Source organism: Stenella coeruleoalba, assembly GCF_951394435.1.
Source record: "Stenella coeruleoalba genome assembly, chromosome: 15".
Classification (NCBI taxonomy): Eukaryota; Metazoa; Chordata; class Mammalia; order Artiodactyla; family Delphinidae; genus Stenella; species Stenella coeruleoalba.
Window position 1 is genome coordinate 29,515,214 of NC_137161.1, and position 18,775 is coordinate 29,533,988.

General features: G+C 53.9%; 2 protein-coding genes across 2 annotated transcripts in view; both read right to left on the bottom strand.

Moving 5' to 3' along the window:
• Nucleotides 1–937, bottom strand: part of UBOX5 (U-box domain containing 5) — a 32,961-nt gene extending 32,024 nt beyond the window's left edge. Inside the window, exon 1 of the mRNA XM_079945924.1 lies at nucleotides 808–937. The gene's annotated coding sequence lies outside the window, so the exon portion shown is untranslated. The remainder of the gene's footprint in view (nucleotides 1–807) is intronic.
• A 1,738-nt stretch (nucleotides 938–2,675) lies between these two features.
• On the bottom strand, nucleotides 2,676–8,048 carry LZTS3 (leucine zipper tumor suppressor family member 3). Its single transcript, XM_079946176.1, is given in 5 exon segments — nucleotides 2,676–5,279; nucleotides 5,620–6,486; nucleotides 6,824–7,294; nucleotides 7,868–7,909; nucleotides 7,911–8,048. Coding segments are annotated over 5 exon segments (2,133 nt in total). The 5' UTR covers nucleotides 7,965–8,048; the 3' UTR covers nucleotides 2,676–4,580.
• Between the last annotated feature and the right edge of the window lie 10,727 nt (nucleotides 8,049–18,775).

The window sequence follows — 18,775 nt, forward strand, 5'->3', positions numbered from 1 at the left end:
AAAACATAAATTCAGGTTCCAGCAGCAACAAATGACTAAAGCACAAAACATTAGCCATGTTGGTGCTAAAGCACTTGGCTCCAGCTCCACAGGATGAAGCACCGTCCAAGGGTCTGCAGTGAGTGGGCAATGAAGCATCACCCGAGGAGGCCCATGCACGTAACTGGTATGGAGAGGGCCCAAAGCTCCCTGAGTCAGGAAAGAAGAGCTGTGTCATGATTTGTACGGAAAGAGAAATGGCAATTATTTTTCTTTTCCCTGGAGAGAAAAAAGGGAGGGGGACATCAATAACACCCTTAGACTTGTGCAACCAGAAACTATCTGTTAAAAAATGGGGAAAGGGTATATACCGTAGTGATATTTACTGAAGACTCAACCTCTCCCAGGTACTGAGCAAAATGCCGCAAGGCCTTGCTGCTCAAAGTGCGGCCTGCGGAGCAGCGGCATCAGCCTCACCTGGAAACTGGTGAGAAACGCTGAATCTCAGGCCCCACCCCAGACTTACAGAATCCGAACCTCCAGATTCCAGTGAATCGCATGCAGATTGAAGTGTGATAAAAGAAGCGGCAGAATATCTCACTACGCTCTCACAAAAGACCTGTGAAGCAAGTACTGTTATCATCTCCGTCTCACAGAGGAAAACTCAAGGTTCAGGTAAGCAGCCTGCCAAAGGCCACAGAACTCCGGGTCGCCGAGGTTCTCCCTAGAGCCGGGCCTTGGACAGGTGCCCGCAGCCCGCGCCGGGAAGCGCAGCCCAGCTCGGCAGAGAGCGCCGCCGCGGCCTCCTCTCTGGCCGCCGTCACTCACCTGAGCCTGTGGAGCACGGGCGCCGCAACACCAGTCGCCACTCCCGCGAGTGGCCGCGGCTCGGCGACTCCTCCAGCTACCCCCGGGCCGCACAGCCCCACTTCCGGCCAACTGCCCGTTACTTCCGTATGCTGTGCGAGTGACGGGTGCGGCCGAGGCTCAAAAGACTCTGTCAGCGTTTTCCAAAGACGTTTTCCACAGGAAGATGTTGCTGCAGAGACAGGACCTGCGAAGGGAAAACCGCGCTGTGGATGGACGGCTCTGAAAGTCACTGAATAGCCTAGATACAGGTTGGAATCTCAGACCGCTACACAGGGTTTATGGCCTTGGGGAAGTCACGTAAATTCTCTAAGCCAAGTTTCTTATCTGCCCAATGAGGTAATCATGCATTTATAATAGAGATATATCTAGAAAGCGTTCTCAGGAGGAGAGTTAGTGATGGATAGACGAGCCTGTTAGGAGAAATGGATGTGAGGAGCTGGGCTGAAAAGGCCAGAGCTTTGGCAGATGAGCCAGGGTGATCCTCCACCTCCCCAAGTAGGCGGGCTCCCACCTGAGTGGGTATGGGCAACTAGGCAGGGAAGAGACTCTCGAGACTTCCAGGAGGACTTGGCCCCAGACGGCCGTCCCTGGGGGCACTGGAGACGATCAGTGTGATCAGGGTGGTCACACCTTGTCCGTGCTTTGGCTGCTGGTCCGCCCATCCTAAGGGCTGTGAAGGGGACCTGAGAAATGGTGCTCCCTCCAGGGCACCGTCTTGAGAGGGAGGACACTTCACTGCAAGGAGAGGCAAGCCTGGCATCCCAACTCCTGAGCTCTGTGGAGGGCACTGTTTGCCTGGGGGTGAGCATTTTGGGCCCTAGACCACTGACACCACTGCTCAGAGAGGGTTCTCTCACCGGGGCTGGACCAGAGCAAACACTGTGAGTTGCTAATTACGACTCTGTCCTTGCCAGCAGAACCCAGAGAGAGAGCCTAGGCGATGAAATGAACTGTAACGGCTCCTTGGCAGCCACGACAATCCCGTTCCTCTTTGCCAATACTCAATTTCCCAGGCTCCCCTGAAGTGAGAAGAGCATGTGACTCAGTTCCAGCCCACAAAATTTAAAGGGAATGGTGCTGTGAAGCTTCTTGGAAAGCTTTTACTTTCATGATAGAGTGCTGCTGCCTCAGTCACTTCACGCAGCGGTGGCTGCCGCCTTGTGGCATGGAGGGAACATGCAAAAGATGGGAGAGGAGGAGGATGAAAAGTCTAGGTCCTTGATGAACCAACACCTATGACACTTAGAGGATGCTTATGTCCAGACTTTTTGTCAGGTGAGGAAAAATGAACCACTCTGAGGTCCTGTGTATCAGGTTGTGTTACTTGTAGCAGAGTGCATTCTTGATTGAGGGTCTTTGTGAGGATGACCAAAGGAATTATAAAGGACAGCTTCCTACTTGAAGCACGCTTGGGTCGCTTCTGCCTTTGGGGCCTCACCACTAATTACAAACCGGTTCTCAGCCTTCATGTGTTCTGCCCTCAGACTTTGGCTAATCACTGTAAGGTGGCTCAGGATGCTGCAGGCTGCATCTAGTTGTCCTGCATCACCTGCCTTCTGACCAGCAGTCTGTTATCCAGATTCTGAGCTGGAACTAGTTTGAAACCCTTTTGGCAACAGTCTGAGCTGAAGAGAAAGCCCCTTTGGGCAGAAACGTGGAACCACTACTCCTCCTGGGCAACAGGGAGGAGCTTGGGCTTTGGGCCAACCTCCTGGCACGGCCCAGTGAGCACCTCCAGTCTCATGCCTCCTCTGGGAAATGTTTACTCCAGCTTTGCCCTCCACACCCCCCTCACCCAGCCTCACCTCCCACACCTGCAAAGACACAAGCATGCCGAAAGAGTGCCACTCAAGAGGCTTTCTCCATTTTATTTCTTTGGGAAAAGAAAACGAAGTCTTTCCATCACATGTGGTAGAGATATATATTTATATATATTTATATATAATTTCTTTTGTGGTTGGAAATCCCAAAGCTAAGTCTGTTCATATTTTTTTCTATTTTTTTTTAACCTACTAATGCCTCCTCTTCCCCCTGCCCCTCTGGCCCAGGCCCAGTTTCTGGGGCAGGTGCAGTGAAGGGTGAGTGGAATGGGCAGTGATTGCCAGGACAGCCCCCCACCCAGCTCAGAGATCTGGTGAGGGGCACTGGAAAGGGCTGTGCAGAAGGACAGAGGCCACAGAGGCACTCCTGTTTTTGTGGGGGATGCACAGCTCGTTAAACAGTCACCAGTCATGGGAGGAGGCTGGTCAGGGGTCGGGGAATTGCTCACAGTAGTTGCCAGCTCCCTCCACCCTGCCCCACAAACCCAGTCTGTGGGTGGGAAGGAGAGAGTAAAAAGAGAGAAATACAAGGGCTGAGGGCCAAGCCTCCTCTGATTTTTATTGCTGGTGTGTTAGAAATTTGCCTTTCCCTTCTTATTTTGGGGAGATGGACTCTGAGAGGGCCCCCAGAGGAGGAAGTGACATTGGCTTCCCCAGTCCCCACTGATGGCCATGCCAGGCCTACCCTGGGCAAACACTGGGCTACTTCAGGCCTCTGGGACCCAGAGGTCAGTGATCCTCTCAGTTCAGTCTTGTTCTTCAAGAGCAATCATAGCCACCCCCACCCCCCAAAACAAGGGCCTCAGGCTCAAGCTTGGGCCCAGTGGAACTTGGAAGTGGGCAGTGCACCAAAGATCAAGCAGTTTTCTACTGGAAGAAAAGGTGAGGTTTGGGGGAAGAGATGGCCTAAGACAATGATGTTCTGAGCATGAAAGCAATAGGCTGAGCATGAAAGCAGAAGGTGGCTGAGGGAATCAAGTCAGGGAAAACACAAGAAGACATCACAGACACTCATGTGACCTCAGAAACTAGGTGAGGGGAGTGCCTGAGAGGCAGGTGGCACTTAATAGCTGTAGTTAGAGCTGGACAGTGGCCCTGGGTGTGGGGTCAGCCAAGCAGATGGGGCTGTTGTCCTGTGGGATCCTGGTCAGAAGGGTGAGGGTAAAGCTAAGAAGCCTCCAGGTGACCCTTCTCAAGAATAGGATGGCAGATCTTCCCTGGGCACTGAGCCTCCAGCCCCAGCCCTTCTCTCCTCCAACACACACATATGGACACACACTCAGGACCAGGCCAGGCTCTGAGGCCTGAGTCCAAGAGACGTTGGCAGGGAGGGGCTGGGCAAGTAGCCCTCTCAACCACAGGTAGGCCACCTGCTCCCGTTTGTCCTGCCAATCTGCCCAAGGAGGGAGAAAAGTACTGGAAGGAGAGAGGCCAGGAGTCCAAGGTGTCAGCTTTGGCAGAACGCACGCAAGCCCCCTCAGGTTACGTGGCCAAGGAGATGGGTACAGAGAGCATCTCTGGACACAGGGTGGCCGACAGTAGCAGCCCAGACCCACCAAGGAGCTGGGCACCTCATGGCACTGCAAGGCCTGCCACCTCTCCAACAAGGGAGTGCCAAGAAAAGGAGCATGAGTTCCCCTGCTGCCTGGGCTCCTCATCCCCACTCACTCTGCCCTTCCCCTGTTTCCTCCTTGGGAGGAGGGTCGAGTGGGCTGCCCAGAGGGGCAGTGGTAGAGCTGGGAGACACCCAGGGAGGGGAGGGGAGGGGAGGGGCCTGGTCACAGCTGCTTTGAGAACCTCTTTGGTCTGGGGATACAGGGGATGGGGAAAAGAGATGGCGGAGGGGGGGACACTGGGGACTCTGGCCTTTGACTGGGTATTTGTCAAAAGGCCACATGCCCAGGTAGGGGATCAGATTTCTGTGGACTCGATGCGCTCGAGGCGGGAGGGGGTCCAGGCTTTCTTCTCCTCCCCATGTTGAGGTGTAGGCGTGCTGGCACCTCCCGCAGCCCCCCGCTCTCGCAGCCGCCGCTCCAGCTGCTGGTTGCGCTGGTACATTTCCACATAACTCAGCTGCAGCTGCTTCTGGTACTCGATGACCTTCTCCTTCTCCTCCAACCACACTCGGCGCTCCTCTGCGAAGCTGGCACCCTGGCGCTCCCGGGCTCGCCGCTCAGCTGCCAGCTCAGCCTGCAGGCGCCCCACCTCCCGCCGCAGGGCCCGAGTCCCACTCTCCCCCCCAGCATCCACCTCCCCATCCAAGGAAACCAGGGAGGCGGCAGCAGCCACCCCAGCCTGACGGCGCATCTTGGCCTCGTCGCTCTCGCAGGTGGCCAGCACGTCCTGCGGCTCGGCCGGGTCCACTGGGGTCAGCGCCGGCTTGAGGCAGGCAGAGGGCAGCTCGCCCTCACCCAGCTCCAGGCTGGCCTGTTTGCTGCTGAAGGAGTCCCTCAGGCTGAGCAGCTGCTCCTCCTTCTCCCGCAGTGAGGCCCGGCCCTCCCGCAGCTGCGAGCGCAGCCCAACAATCTCACTCAGCTTCTGGGACACATCCGCCTGCGAGTCCTTCAGCTGCTGCTTCAGTAGGGAAATCTCCCCAGCCTTCTGGCATACCTGGGCAGGGACAGGTGAGAAGAGAAGTCAGGGTGAAGGCAGAGCTCTGCTCACCCACACCCCAGCCCCCATATCCAGCCCCAGGGCATCAAGCTGCCCCAGGGCTCAGGGTCAGCTCGTCATCATGGCAGAAATGACATGCAGGCTTCCCTCCTCAGACTTGGGACAGACATGGCTAATCTCACACAGCCTGGGACAGCTCTGGTCCTCACAGACACTCCTAATTGATCCCTGCACAACCTTCACACCCCTTGTGATAGTTGTGGGCTGCTGCTCTGGGTTTCTCCAGAGAGACAGAAGGAAGGGGACACAGGGAGATGCCCAACCCCCCAGTCTGCACCTCCCACTTAGTTTCCTCCATCCGGGGCAGGAAGTCGGCCTGTTCCTTCTGGCAGGCGGCAACCTTGTCCTCAAGCTCTTCCCGTTGCCTCATCAGCCGGGCTGCCTCCTCCTGCAGCTGCTTCTTGTCCTGCTGCAGCCGCAGCACCTGCAGCTGTAGGCCTTGCTGGGCGCGCTGGGCGCGACGGGCCACCTGCTGCAGCTTCCCACTGCAGCCCTGCCGCAGCTCGGCCAGCTCACGCTCCCAGGCCTTCTGACGCTCCTCCAGCACCTGGGCCACTGCCGCCTCACTCTGCTCCAGGCTACGCCGCAGAGCTGCCACCTCCTGTTCCTTCTCCCACAGCCTTTCCTCTAGCTCCTGGATCAGAGCACTGGGCGAGGGTGGTGAGCAGGCCGCAAATGGCAGGCCTCCACCTCCGCCGTCCCCTGATCCCAGGTGGCCTGGCCGCCCCATGGATGAGGATGACCCACTCTTGCTGGAGGCCCGCACACTGTCAGAGGTTGCCAGGTCCTGGTAGCCTGACCCACCACCGCTGCTGCTGCCACCACTGCCACTACCATAGCTGGCAGTGCCAATGCGGTTGATGTGGCTGGTGGAGGCACTGAGGGGCGCCAGGTGCTGGCTATAGCTGGAGCTGTAGGTGGGCAGGCTTGTGAGTGAGTTCCGGCCTGAGTCTGAGAGGCCGCCCCCTCCCCCACCCGCTGGGGTCATGGTCCGAGACTTGTCCAGTCCACCCTTGAGGCCACCAGGGCCCTGTCGTCCCTCAGGGGTCCCGTTGGTCTGGGGGGGGCACAAGTTCTGCATGGAGTGGAAATTTTTGGGTACAACAGGCTTGAAGGCCGAAGGCCGAACTAGCGGCTCTGAGCACTGCGCAAAAGCAAGGAAGGGGGAGTCGACATCAGGATGGGACCTTAGCCTTGCCCCCAGTCTCTTCCCTCTGATCTAGACTTGTTCAGCCCCACCTCCCACCCCCATTGGATCTCCATCCTGGGAGTCCCTCCTGGCTGGAGTCCCACCTTATATCCACCACCTGCCCCCCTCACAGCCAGGTCTTTGCCCTAGACCTACCAGCTGGAGTTGGCCCCCAAGGCTCCCCAGCCCAGCTTCTATCTCAGCCCCTACAACCCAAAAACGTCCAAGAAGGCCCACTTCACCCTCCTCTATGGGCTGCCTCCTGCCCCAGGAAAAGGCCCCAGGGACTGACCTGGTCTAGCTTGCCAGAGGTGGCCAGGAGCTTGGGTGGGTGGCTGGGCTCACGATACTGTGGTGGGGCCTTGTCACTGCCGCCGCTGCTGCTGCTGCCACCACTGCTGCCCACCACATTGCCGCAGACATCTGTGTGGTCATTGCCCCGTAGCTCGCCATTGAGGTAGAGTGAATTGGCGAGAGCCTTGTCCTCCGAGGGGTAGCGGCCTGGCCTCTCCCTGCTGGCCCCACTGCCACGGGGGCCAGGGAAACTGCCTTGGCTGCCCCCACCCCCCGTGCGGGTGCCCACACTCTTCATGGCGAACTCCTGAGTGTGGGCCACCCCACTGCCCACACTGCCCATGGCCAGACGAGGGTCTGGGGGTCCGAGCTCAGAGGGCCGAGGGGCAAAGGCCAGGAGGGGATCCCGCCCTGGATCAGCGCGCACAGGCAGTGTCTCCAGCTTCGCCATGACTAAGCCAGGGGGGCACTGTGGGCACAGGTGGGAAAGCAGATAGGTCAGCTCCACCTCCACTCCCACCATCCCATGCAAGCCCGACCCGGCACCACCTGCACCCTGCCCCTCAGTGTCTCCTTCCTTATAGTGGGTACAAGAGTTCCCAAACACCCAAGGTAAAGGAATGGGGCTGGGTAAATAATGATAGCTTGGTAATAGGGGCTGCCCGTTGCACACCTGACAAAGCCCAACCCCCAGGGACTATGCACCTACCCTCCTAGCTTTGCTCTGCTCAGTATTCCATTCTTTAACTCCCACCTCAAACCCACCTCCTTCATGAGCCTCCCAGACACAGTGACCCCCTCAACTCTTAACTGCAACCCCCAGAACTCAGGTGTACTTTACTCTGGGTCTGGACCCCTATATCCCAACCTCATGGGCTGGGGAGATGGGGTTGGAAGGGGACAGCAGTACCTGAATTCAGTAGGGAACCTCAGAACTTAAGGGAGGGAGAGAAACCCACCCCTATCCAAAAACTGTGGATGGGAGTCCTTCCCGGGCCCCTAACCCAGGGTGTTGCAGTCAAGGGCAGAAGTGGAGGCTCACTACCAGCGCAGGATCCTCTCCTTGCCTCTCCAAGGGGGTGGGGGGCCGACGGGTCCTCAAGCCTTGGACCCTCCGAGGCCCGGTCTGCAGGGGCCATGTGCCTCACTCTCGCAGCTCGGCCAGGACCAGCTGCGCGACTTTGGACGGGCCGACTGAGCCATCCTGGACTGCAGTTTTCTCCTCTGCGAAATGGGAGGAATGGAGGACCTACCTCGCAGAGCTGCCGCATGCCAGGCACCCCAGGGAGGCGGGCGCGGGGAGGGGACAAAGGTATTGGGGGTCTGGTGGGCGGGAGCTGCCGCGGCGGCGCTTATCTGGGCCACCAAGGGCATGCCCCGCCCCTCGCGGACTGCCGGGGACCCCAGCTGCAGCGCCTAGCAGGGGGCCCTCCCGGAGGTCTTTCCAACTCCGCCGCATGGGGGCCTGGCACGAGAGGGCCCCCTACCCATGGTCAGTACCTCAGCAGAGGCCCCCGGGCTGGCTGAGGCCGGGGCAGAGGACGCAGCACCGCCAGCGCGGGCGCCTGCCATGCCTCCCTCCTGGCTTGCTGTTCCTACAAGTGGGCGGGGGCAGGAGCGGGGCCTCCGTGCCCAGCGGCGCCCAGGAGGATTCCGCGCCTGCAGAACCCCTCCAAGAATTCACTGCCTTCGGGAAGACTTCCTGGATTACTCCCCTCCCCCGCTCCTTGTGGACCTTGACCCTGCTTAGTTCACCATGAATTTCTCTGAGCCCTGCAGTGGACGTGCGTCCCTCCTCCCCCAGGGCCGGCCCACAGAAGCAGGGGGAGCAGGGCCTCGGGTTACCTGCGCTCAGGAAGGCCCCGCTTCCTGGTTCCTTTGTCTCAAGTCCGCACCTGGGAAGACCTGCCCCAGAGATCCTCATATCCAGCCGGGCAGTGGGAGCAGGCAGTGCCTGCTGTGAGTGTAGACGCTCAAATACGTGTGCCAGAAATGGCAGGGGTCGCCCTTCAGGCCTTTAACCCCTGTTCCCACCAGAAACCAGGCAGGGAGCCTTCCTTCTCTGCCAAGGTGAAGGGGTACTGGTAGCAGCCCTCGGCCCCTTGAGTGCACTTCAAACTGTCTTCTACCCATATGCCCATTTTTAATGCTGTGTTTGACCAGGGGAGCCTTAACAAAACTCTTGCCCTTCAGTCTTCTGGCCATCACACCTGGAATTACAGCCCTAGGTGGTTGGAAAACTTACCACAAACCAGTCCACACTGACTTTGTAAAATTCCATTCTATCAGCATCTCCCCCCGACCCCCCAGGTGTGGAGAACAGGACTTTACTACATTGCTCCCTTAAGCTAATCTGTTCCACATGTCCCACAAGGCTGAGACCTAGGGTGAGTCAAGAGAGGCACCTAGGGCTCAATTTAGGTGCAGGATCAGCAAGTGCAGGACCCTGAGAGTGAGTGTCTCCTTTCATCTGGTGACCTAGGTGCCTCCCTTTTTTTTTTTAAATATATTTTTGGCTGCATTTGGTCTTCGTTGCTGCACGCAGGCTTTCTCTAGTTGCGGTGAATGGGGGCTACTCTTTTTTGTGATGCGTGGGCTTCTCATTGCGGTGGCTTCTATTGTTGCAGAGCACGGGCTCTAGGCACGCGGGCCCAGTAGTTGTGGCTCAAGGGCTCTAGAGCGCAGGCTCAGTAGCTGTGGTGCACGGGCTTACTTGCTTGGCGGCATGCGGGATCTTCCTGGACTAGGGCTCAAACCCGTGTCCCCTGCATTGGCAGGCGGATTCTTAACCACTGCGCCACCAGGGAAGCCCTACGTGCCTCTTGACTCACCCTGGCCATGCTGTCTCCACTCCCAGTGTACTCCAGCCCAGATATCCCCCTCCCATTCTAAGCATGACCCCCTTCTCTTGCCATCTCTGGATGCAGTGTAGGGAGCAGCTAGGGACTGAGAGGGTGGAGGCTGTGAGGCCTGAGGCTTAGAACCAGTGGGAAGATCTGGGCAGGGAGGAAGAACGGACAGAATTTCATATAGATGGTGTTCAGGGGGTGGGGGCAAGGGAGGAATCTGGACTGGGGCACCAGGATGGATGTGACACCCTTAACTTGACAGAAGGAGAATGTTTGGGGGAAATGGGTGATTTGAGGAAGACCAGAGAAAGATATCTGTCACATACCGGATAGAAAGAGAGACTGGAATCATGAGCATTCAAGGGTGGTGTGGGTGGCGCCCAGCATGGAGCTCGAGTGGTAGAGCCCCAGAAGACTGGGAGGTGGTGTGGGAGTGGGAAGAAGGCCAGGAGAAGGCAGGCCCTGAAGACCAAGATGGAGTGGGCTGCAAGAATGTGGGGGCAGCTCCTAGTGTTAAAAAAGGGGCCAGGGCTTCCCTGGTGGCACAGTGGTTGAGAATCTGCCTGCCAATGCAGGGGACACGGGTTCCAGCCCTGGTCCGGGAGGATCCCACACGCCGCGGAGCAACTAAGCCAGTGCACCACAACTACTGAGCCTGCGCTCTAGAACCCGTGAGCCACAACTACTGAAGCCCACACGCCCAGAGCCCGTCTCTGCAACAAGAGAAGCCACTGCAATGAGAAGCCCACGCACTGCAACGAAGAGTAGCCCCCGCTCACTGCAACTAGAGAAAGCCCGCGCCCAGCAACGAAGACCCCACGCAGCCAAAAATAAATAAATTTATATTAAAAAAATTTTTTTAAAGGGACCAGGTAAAATTGGGATTGGCGGGGGTGTCCTGAATTTGGCAGGTGGAAACATCACGTGTCTATGAGAGAATGATTTCAGAAAAGTGGTGCAAGGCAGAGCCAGACTACAGGAGTAGGAGGGGGGTCTGGAGGGAAAGATGGAAGAGTTCCCTTCTCTCTCTCTTTTTTTTTTTTTTGCGGTACGCGGGCCTCTCACTGTTGTGGCCTCTCCCGTTGCGGAGCACAGGCTCCAGACACGCAGGCCCAGCGGCCATGGCTCACGGGCCCAGCCGCTCCGTGGCATGTGGGATCTTCCCAGACCGGGGCACAATTCCCTGGATTGTGTGTGGTCCCCAGGAAGGCCTGGATGCCCAGAGTCCTGGATGGATGGAAATGAGGTCCCAGAACTGTTTCCTGAGCCTCCTATCCCTGTGGTTTACCTGGGGAATCTTTGACTACCAACCCACTGCAGCTCTCCCTGGAGTCTCGCTCTCCAAACAGCTTCTTGCCATAATTCTAACCTGTTATGGTCAGCCCCATACAAGCGTTCCCTGCCCCTTCTCTCTCCCAAGCTTGGGCTGCTGCAGCTTCTTTCCACAAAACCCCAGCAGGGACTGGTAGGATAAGCAGGGGCGTATGTTTCCCTGATAGGTGGAAACTGAGCCCAGGGGAAGGGTTTGAGCTTCATTTGTGGGTCTGGGTCCTGAACTAGCCCAGGTAGCTGAGTGTGGTCGGCAAAGACAGGCTCATGGCCTCAGCTCAACAACCTGGGATGACAGCCTGTTGCCCGATTCTGCCTCTATCTCTGTCCTATCAGCTCTCAGTGCCTAGGACATTACACACAGTATTAGTGGTCATGAACAGGCCAAAGAGACAATACCTGGTGGTTACATGGGCAGGTCCTTCCATCCTACAGTGACCACCCACCCCACCGTAGCTGTGTCCCTCCCAAAACTAGGAATACCCCACCCTTCTCTTGGGTCTCAGAGGCCCTAAGCTCAGCCCATTCACCCCCTAAAGATCTCAGCAGCCCCTCCTGCCAGCATCTTTGCGGGGGGCTCCTCACTGGGCTTTCTTTCTCAGCACTCCCTCCCCTGTGCAGCTGCCAAGGGACCCTTTCTAAAGGGCAAAGCCGATCTTGTCTGTGCTCTGCCCAAATTCTACTGCACCAAGTGCAATAGACAGAGTTATGGAGGTATCAGCTCCAAGTGTAAATCCCAGCTCAGCTGGTTAGGGGTGGAACTGCATGCAGGTTATTCCACCGTGGGTTCTCACACCTACCCTACAGGAATCTTAAGAAGTGAATGTATTATGGGTAAATGCCTGGCATTCCTCTCAGCCCTCAGAACCAGAGCAGAGCTTGAAGCAGGGCCCCCAAGGCCTCTCCTGTTGCTCATCCTATTTCCCTTGACCTGAGCCCCTCTCCACTCTACACACAAAATCTCTTCTCAGCTCTCTGTGCCCATCCTGCATCCTTCAAGGACCAATCCAAATGCTGCCTCCCAGGAGAGCATCCCTGATCTACCCTGGGAGAGGGGGTAGGGTGGTCTTGGAGCACTTGGCCCAGGCCACTCCAGGGATATTTCATTCTGAGACTGGCCTGTGAGTACCCCCAGGGGGAACGGACGGCAGAGTCTTGGATCTCTGGCCCCTAGCACTGAGGAGATACAGAGAGAATGTGTGTGGGAATGCTAGTTATGAGCAATGCAAAGAGGCAGTGAATCGGACAGGAAAATCAGGAAGGGCTTCCGAGAAAAAGGACTGAGGGAGAAAAGGTATCAGGGGCACTGTAGGGCTTTTGGGGGTGCAGAGGTCTCCAGAACTTCTTGGTTGGGATGTGTGAGGGAAGATCCATCTTCCCTTGGCGACAAAGGGGGAAGGGCCCCATCCCCTAGATCCTGGCTCTGATAAATCCCATGTTTCAGGAGTGAGGGGGCTGACAGCGCCCCCCCACACACACCCCGAGCACACACACGCGCACACACGAGCCTCCCGCACGGGGGTGGGGGTGGGGGGTGGCGGGTGCTCGGGCGCTGCCCACGACAGAGACCCCGGCCACAGGCCATCCCGAGGAGGTGCCCGGGGGTGGGGTGGTCTCTGCGGTGGGGGGAATCCCTCCCGCACCTCTCGGTGCTCCCCACCAAGGCGTGTGGCCCGGGGGGCGGGGCGCAGAGGGAAGAGGTGACATAATCCGGGCCGCACCCCCTCCGGCCGCCACCTTCCCCCAGGCCCTGCGAAGCATCCATGACATCATCGGCCTCATCTTCACTCCCCTCACCCCCAAGGATCCCAGCAGTGGGACGCGCCCCCTCCCCGGCTCCGGGTCCTACCGAATGAGCCTCGCGGTGCAGCGGGCAAGGCGACAGACAGGTCGGAGCCGGGAGGGGCGCCGCAGTGGGCCTGCCTCACTTACTCGCTATCTCAGGGTCCGGTGCGGGGTCTTCGGCGCGGGCGCCGCCAGCCCGGCTAGCTGGCGCAGCCAGAAGCCCGCCCGGCTGGGCGCGAGGCGCGGGCCCGGCTGCGCTCCGCGCCCCTCCCGCTCCCCGCCTGGGCCCCGCCCACTCGCGGCTGCGGCAAACGCGGGCACGCCCTCCAGCCACGCCCCCCGGACCCGCCAATCCCGGGGCTGGGGCGGGGCCCAATGCCTTAACCCTTTCGTCGCTGCGTCCAGGCCCGCGCGTGGGACCCCTCTCTTTCACCCACCCCAGGGCGCCGCGAGTCTGCCCTGAGCCCCCTGCTTATTCCCTGTTAACCCTCAAGACCCTTGGGCTCAGCCCCCAGTCTCTCCTCTTCAACAAATCCAGTAGGACCGCGCCCTCCTTGAACCCCACATCTTTGGCGACAGGGAGGAGCCCCTCTGGCTTGGGGAAGGGGCTCTAGAAGCTAAGCCCCGAGCCCTATTCCTCTCGCGCTCCCGTTCTTCGGGACGCGACTTCCCAGCGAACGCCGTGGAGACCTTGCAAGTCTGCAAGGTGGGGGCGGGGCGAGACGTCTGGAGTGGATCCGACAACGCGCTTGGAAGACCCTTCGCGGGCATAGGGGAGGCTTCGCGGGTCGTGACTGTCCGTCAGCAATCGGAACCGGTTTGAAACTTGATTGTCGCGGAGGATCACCGTCGTGGGGGAAAAGGCGGTTGACAAGGAAAAAGACATAACATTACAATCGAGCAGGGTTTGACTGCTTCACCCTGTGGGCCGAACATGGCAGGATGCCCGGCCCTTCGGAGTGAGAGGGAGTAAGGTGGTTCGTCTCAGATCTGGAGCACCAGCTTCGCACGCGCTTGCCAGGTCTGTGAGAAGAGTGCTCATTCCGCCCCTGGTGGCCCGGGAGGACTGCCGGGAGGAAGAAGTCTGTCTGGAAGTGAGGCCTTAGCCTTGAACAGGGTAGACAAGAAAGCCAGGCCTAGGGTTCAGAATTAGCAAGAGCCTGGAGGCACAAAGTGTCTGTCCTAAAAACTGCAGCGTCTCCACTCCGGCTGGCATTTAACCCATTGTAGCTCTACTGTTAACAGATGACTTGTTTGGTCATCTGTCATCTTATTTTATGGTTATTATTTCTGGCTATTTCCTGTTTTCTGAATTTTTCCATATTTGCTTTTATCTGCTATAGTGATTTGCAATGCAGAAAGCCTGTTTTTAATTCTCCTGGTTGTTGCCTTTATCAAATAAAAATGCAGTTTCTATTTCACAAATTATTAAAGTCAATGACAAATCATTTATTTTTATGTTCCTCGTTGTGTAATGAGAAATTTCCATCTCTTGGCCTGCTGCCCTCACACTTACTTTTATCTGTCCACTTAATCTAGGATGATAGACCCAACTTTTTTTTTTTTTTTTTTTTTTTTTTTTTTGCGGTACGCGGGACTCTCACTGTTGTGTCCTCTCCCGTTGCGGAGCACAGGCTCTGGACGCACAGGTTCAGCGGCCATGGCTCACGGGCGCAGCCGCTCCGCGGCATGTGGGATCTTCCCGGACCAGGGCACGAACCCGTATCCCCTGCATCAGCAGGCGGACTCTCAACCACTGCGCCACCAGGGAAGCCCTAGACCCAGCTTTTGTTTTTACACTTTTTTTTTTAAGTCAAAAAATCCTCTTTTTCAATCGTTTTTGGCTTTTGCGAACCCTTCGTTTAATTAGTAACAATGTCACTGCCAGTTTTTTATGCACTAATTTTTCTGTTCCTCATTCAGACTCATCTCCCACTTGACTGGTGATTTCAAGGAGAACTCTGGGATGTTACCTTTTTCTAAGTCTTTGCCCTAGGTGAGAATGCCTTTCTACTGTCTTTACACACATGGTGGCTTGACTATTTATAGAATTCTTGAATCTCAAACTATCCCCATCAAGACTCTCTTGTCCTTATCCCATTCTTTTGGCTCTTAAAATGGTAGCAAGTACACCTGAAACTAATATAATGTTATATGTCAATTATAGCTCAAAAAAAAAGGTAACAAAGCTGGGCTGGTCTCTTTTATTATTATTATTTTTAATATTTATGTATTTATTTGGCTGTGGCGGGTCTTAGTTGCAGCAAGCAGGATCTCTGGGGCATGCCAGATCTTTTTATAGTTGTGGCATGCGGGCTCCTTTTAGTTGCGGCATGCAGGATCTAGTTCCCTGACCAGGGATGGAGCCCTCAGTCCCCTGCATTGGGAGCGTGGAGCCCTAACTGCTGGACCACCAGGGAAGTCCCTGGGCTGGTCTCTTTTAGGCAAGCAATTCACCTGGTGCTTGTTGGGATTTTTCTTTACCCTCAAAAGTCAAACATTTTGCCAGTATAATTCTCAGTATAGGCATTTTTCTGTTACTTTTACAAAAACAAAAAAGGTCTTCTTTTCAACTGAGAAAAGTTTTCTTCTATGTTCTTTCTTGTCCATTCTATGAACAGATTGTTTAGGATATTTTTCTCCCCTAAAATTATCACATTGGATTGCCATTGTCAATGAAATCTCTTTGTCCCTTTTATCTGAATCCTGGAGACACTATCTCAAGTTTTTTGTTTTTGTTTTTTCAACATCACTGATTTAATTTTCTTCAGAGTCAAAGGTACTCTGTTTTCTCTAATAAAATATCTCATTCTGTTTATTTTCCTTTCATTTTAGCCATTTTCTACCCACCTCTGTCTTGATCTCAACTTAATCTCTTTTTATAGTTCTCTGTTCTTATGTCACGGAGAATGTGGTTTTGCATCTTAAGAGCACCAAGAAAATAAGAGAATAACCGTATCTGGCTCTGTTCTAATGCATATGAAAACCTTGATAATGTGGACAATTTTCTGGGAAATAAAATTATAAAAATAAGAAAGATGTTGAAAATATTATCCAAGAAAGATGTCCAAAACAGGCTCTAGGCCCAGATGGTTTAATGGAAGAATTCTCTCAAACTTTCAGTGAACAGATAATCCTCACCCTATAAGTCTGTATCAGAGCGCAGAAAACCAAAAATGGTAAATATTTCATTTTATGAAGCCACAATTCGCAATAAAGGAGGATCAGAAAGGAGAACTACAAACCAGTCATACTTATCAGTTCAGAGGGGGAAAAAAAATCCTAAATACAAATCAAGGAAATAAAATTAAATATTATTGTATATGAACTTAATAATCCATGAGTGTGTTAAATGAGAAAAACAATCATCATAATAGAGGCCAAACAGTCATTCAAAAATCAATACCCCAAAGAACCCTCATAATTAACCAGGAATGGTTGAAATTAAGATTCAGTATTTTGTGCTTTCTTGACAAAAATCTAGAGGGCCTCAAATGGCCTAACTGAAAGTTGCCCTAGTCAAACAATCCTCCTTATCAAATGGATGAGGTGCAGTTTCTGCTTATCTCTGAGTATTGTAGTGGGTTTCAGTTCTCTGCCGGCCCTCAGATTTATTCAAACAAGCGAATCAGATCCCCTGCAGGAACCAGTGGGCACTCACCCTCTTGCTGCTACAAAGTCTGCCTCCCACAGTCCCTGGTTGTTCACTGTATTCCTGAGTGCAACACCTGTGTGGCCCTGGGTGGCTTGTGGTGTTCTCCTCCCCTGGGCTGTGAGTATATGTGCTGTCAACCTCACCTGCTCAGTGTCAGGTATTGTGTTTGGCCATCCCCATAACCCTAAGGAGGGAATCTCTGCCTCACCAATGGGGTGAAGAGCAAGTAATTAAAACAAGAATATATCAGACTAACAGGGAATTCCCTGGCAGTCCAGTGGTTAGGACTCCTCATTTTCACCGCCAAGGGCCCGGGAACTAAGATCCCGCAAGCCGCGAGGCACAGCCAAAAAAAAGGGTGTATCAGGCTAACAAGAATTAAAAACCCACGTTGGTGAGGATGTAGGGAAATAGGAAGTCACAAAGTGTTTTTTTTTTTTTGGCTGCGTTGGGTCTTCATTGCTGTGCGCCGGCATTCTCTAGTTGCCGTGAGCGGGGGCTACTCTTTGTTGCGGTGTGTGGGCTTCTCATTGCGGTGCTTCTGCACGGGCTCTAAAGCACGAGCTCGGTAGTTGTGGCACACGGGCTTAGCTGCTCCGCGGATTGTGGGATCTTCCAGGACCAGGGATAGAACCCGTGTCCCCCTGCACTGGCAGGCGGATTCTTAACCACTGAGCCACCAGGGAAGCCCCACAAAGTATTTTTGAGAGTATAAATTGGTTCAACCTTTTGGGAGGACAATTAGGTAATTTATTAAAATGAGAAATGCATATATCCTCGGACCCAACAATTCCATTTCTGGAAGAAATACCACCACAAATAATATGACAGATGTACAAAGACAGTCATTGACATAATGGTGTAATAGTAAAAAAAAAAAAAAGTTTTTTTAAACCTAAATACATCAATCTGCTAAGAGAAGATTGATCAAGTGAATAACAATGCAACCAATGTGATGCAAGTCCAAAAAAGCAAGTGGCAGAATCACATGTATACACACTATACTCTAATTTTTCTATTATTTTTTAAAGAATATATATGTACACGCATAGAAAAGTCTGGAAAGATACATACCAAACTATTAACAGTGGCTACCTTGAGATGGTGGGATTTCAGGGAGTATGACAGAAGAGAGGACTCTAGGCACTTTGGTAATGTTTGCACTTTTTAAAACAAGCATGTGTTACTTTTGTAAAAAAAAATTTTTTTTAAGGTAAAGAAGTTTGCTTGCAAGAATAAACAGGTGAGTAAGCTCTGAAAATTTAGACTATTAGATATTAAATATTTGCTCAAAAATCCCTGCCCCAATGGAGTTTGCATTCTAGTGGGAGGAGACAATAAGTAAAATATATAGTGAATTAGAAAGTGGTAAGTACTAAGGAGAAGTTGAGACTGCAGGGGATCCCAATTCTGAATAAGATAGAAGGTCTTGCTGAAGAAGTGCACTCAAGTTACAGACCTGGAGGGTAGGGAAGCAAGCCTGAAGTATAAAAGAGGTTCCTAGGATGCAATCATTTTATCTATAACAAAATGAGCTTTTCTTTTTCAATGTTTTGTTTTATTGCACTAAAGCTTCCAGACAGAAAAATGGTTAAACATTAAAACATTTTAGTTTTTAATAAGATCAATAACTACAAAAAGAATTAGCATTGTTAAAAATCTACCTTTTGGGGCTTCCCTGGTGGCGCAGTGGGTGGGAGTCCGCCTGCTGATGCAGGGGACGCGGGTTCATGCCCCGGTCCGGGAGGATCCCACATGCCGCGGAGCGGCTGGGCCCTTGAGCCATGGCCACTGGGCCTGCGCGTCTGGAGCCTGTGCTCCGCAGCGGGAAAGGTCACAGCAGTGAGAGGCCCGCGTACCACAAAAAAAAAAAAAAAATCTACTTTTTTTTTGGGGGGGCCACATCACGTGGCATGTGGGATCTGATTCCCCAACCAGGGATCGAACCTGTGCCCTCTGCAGTGGAAGTGTAGAGTCTTAACCACTGGACCACCAGGGAAGTCCCAAAGGTCTACCCTTTTAAATGGCACTGGCCCTAGATTGTTTTATGGCTGAGTTCTACCTATCTATAAACAGGTCATTCTAAATCATAGGAAAAGAGGAAAAGCTCTATGGACCTAGAGATTATCATACTAAGCTCAGTAAATCAGAAAGAGAAAGACAAATACCATATGATATTTTTATATGGAATCTAAAATACAACACACATGGACATATCTACGAAACAAAAACAGACTCACAGACATAGAGAACAGACTTGTGGTTGCCAAGGGGAAGGGGGCTTGGGGAGGAGAAGGATTGGGAATTTGTGATTAGCAGATGCAAAGTATTA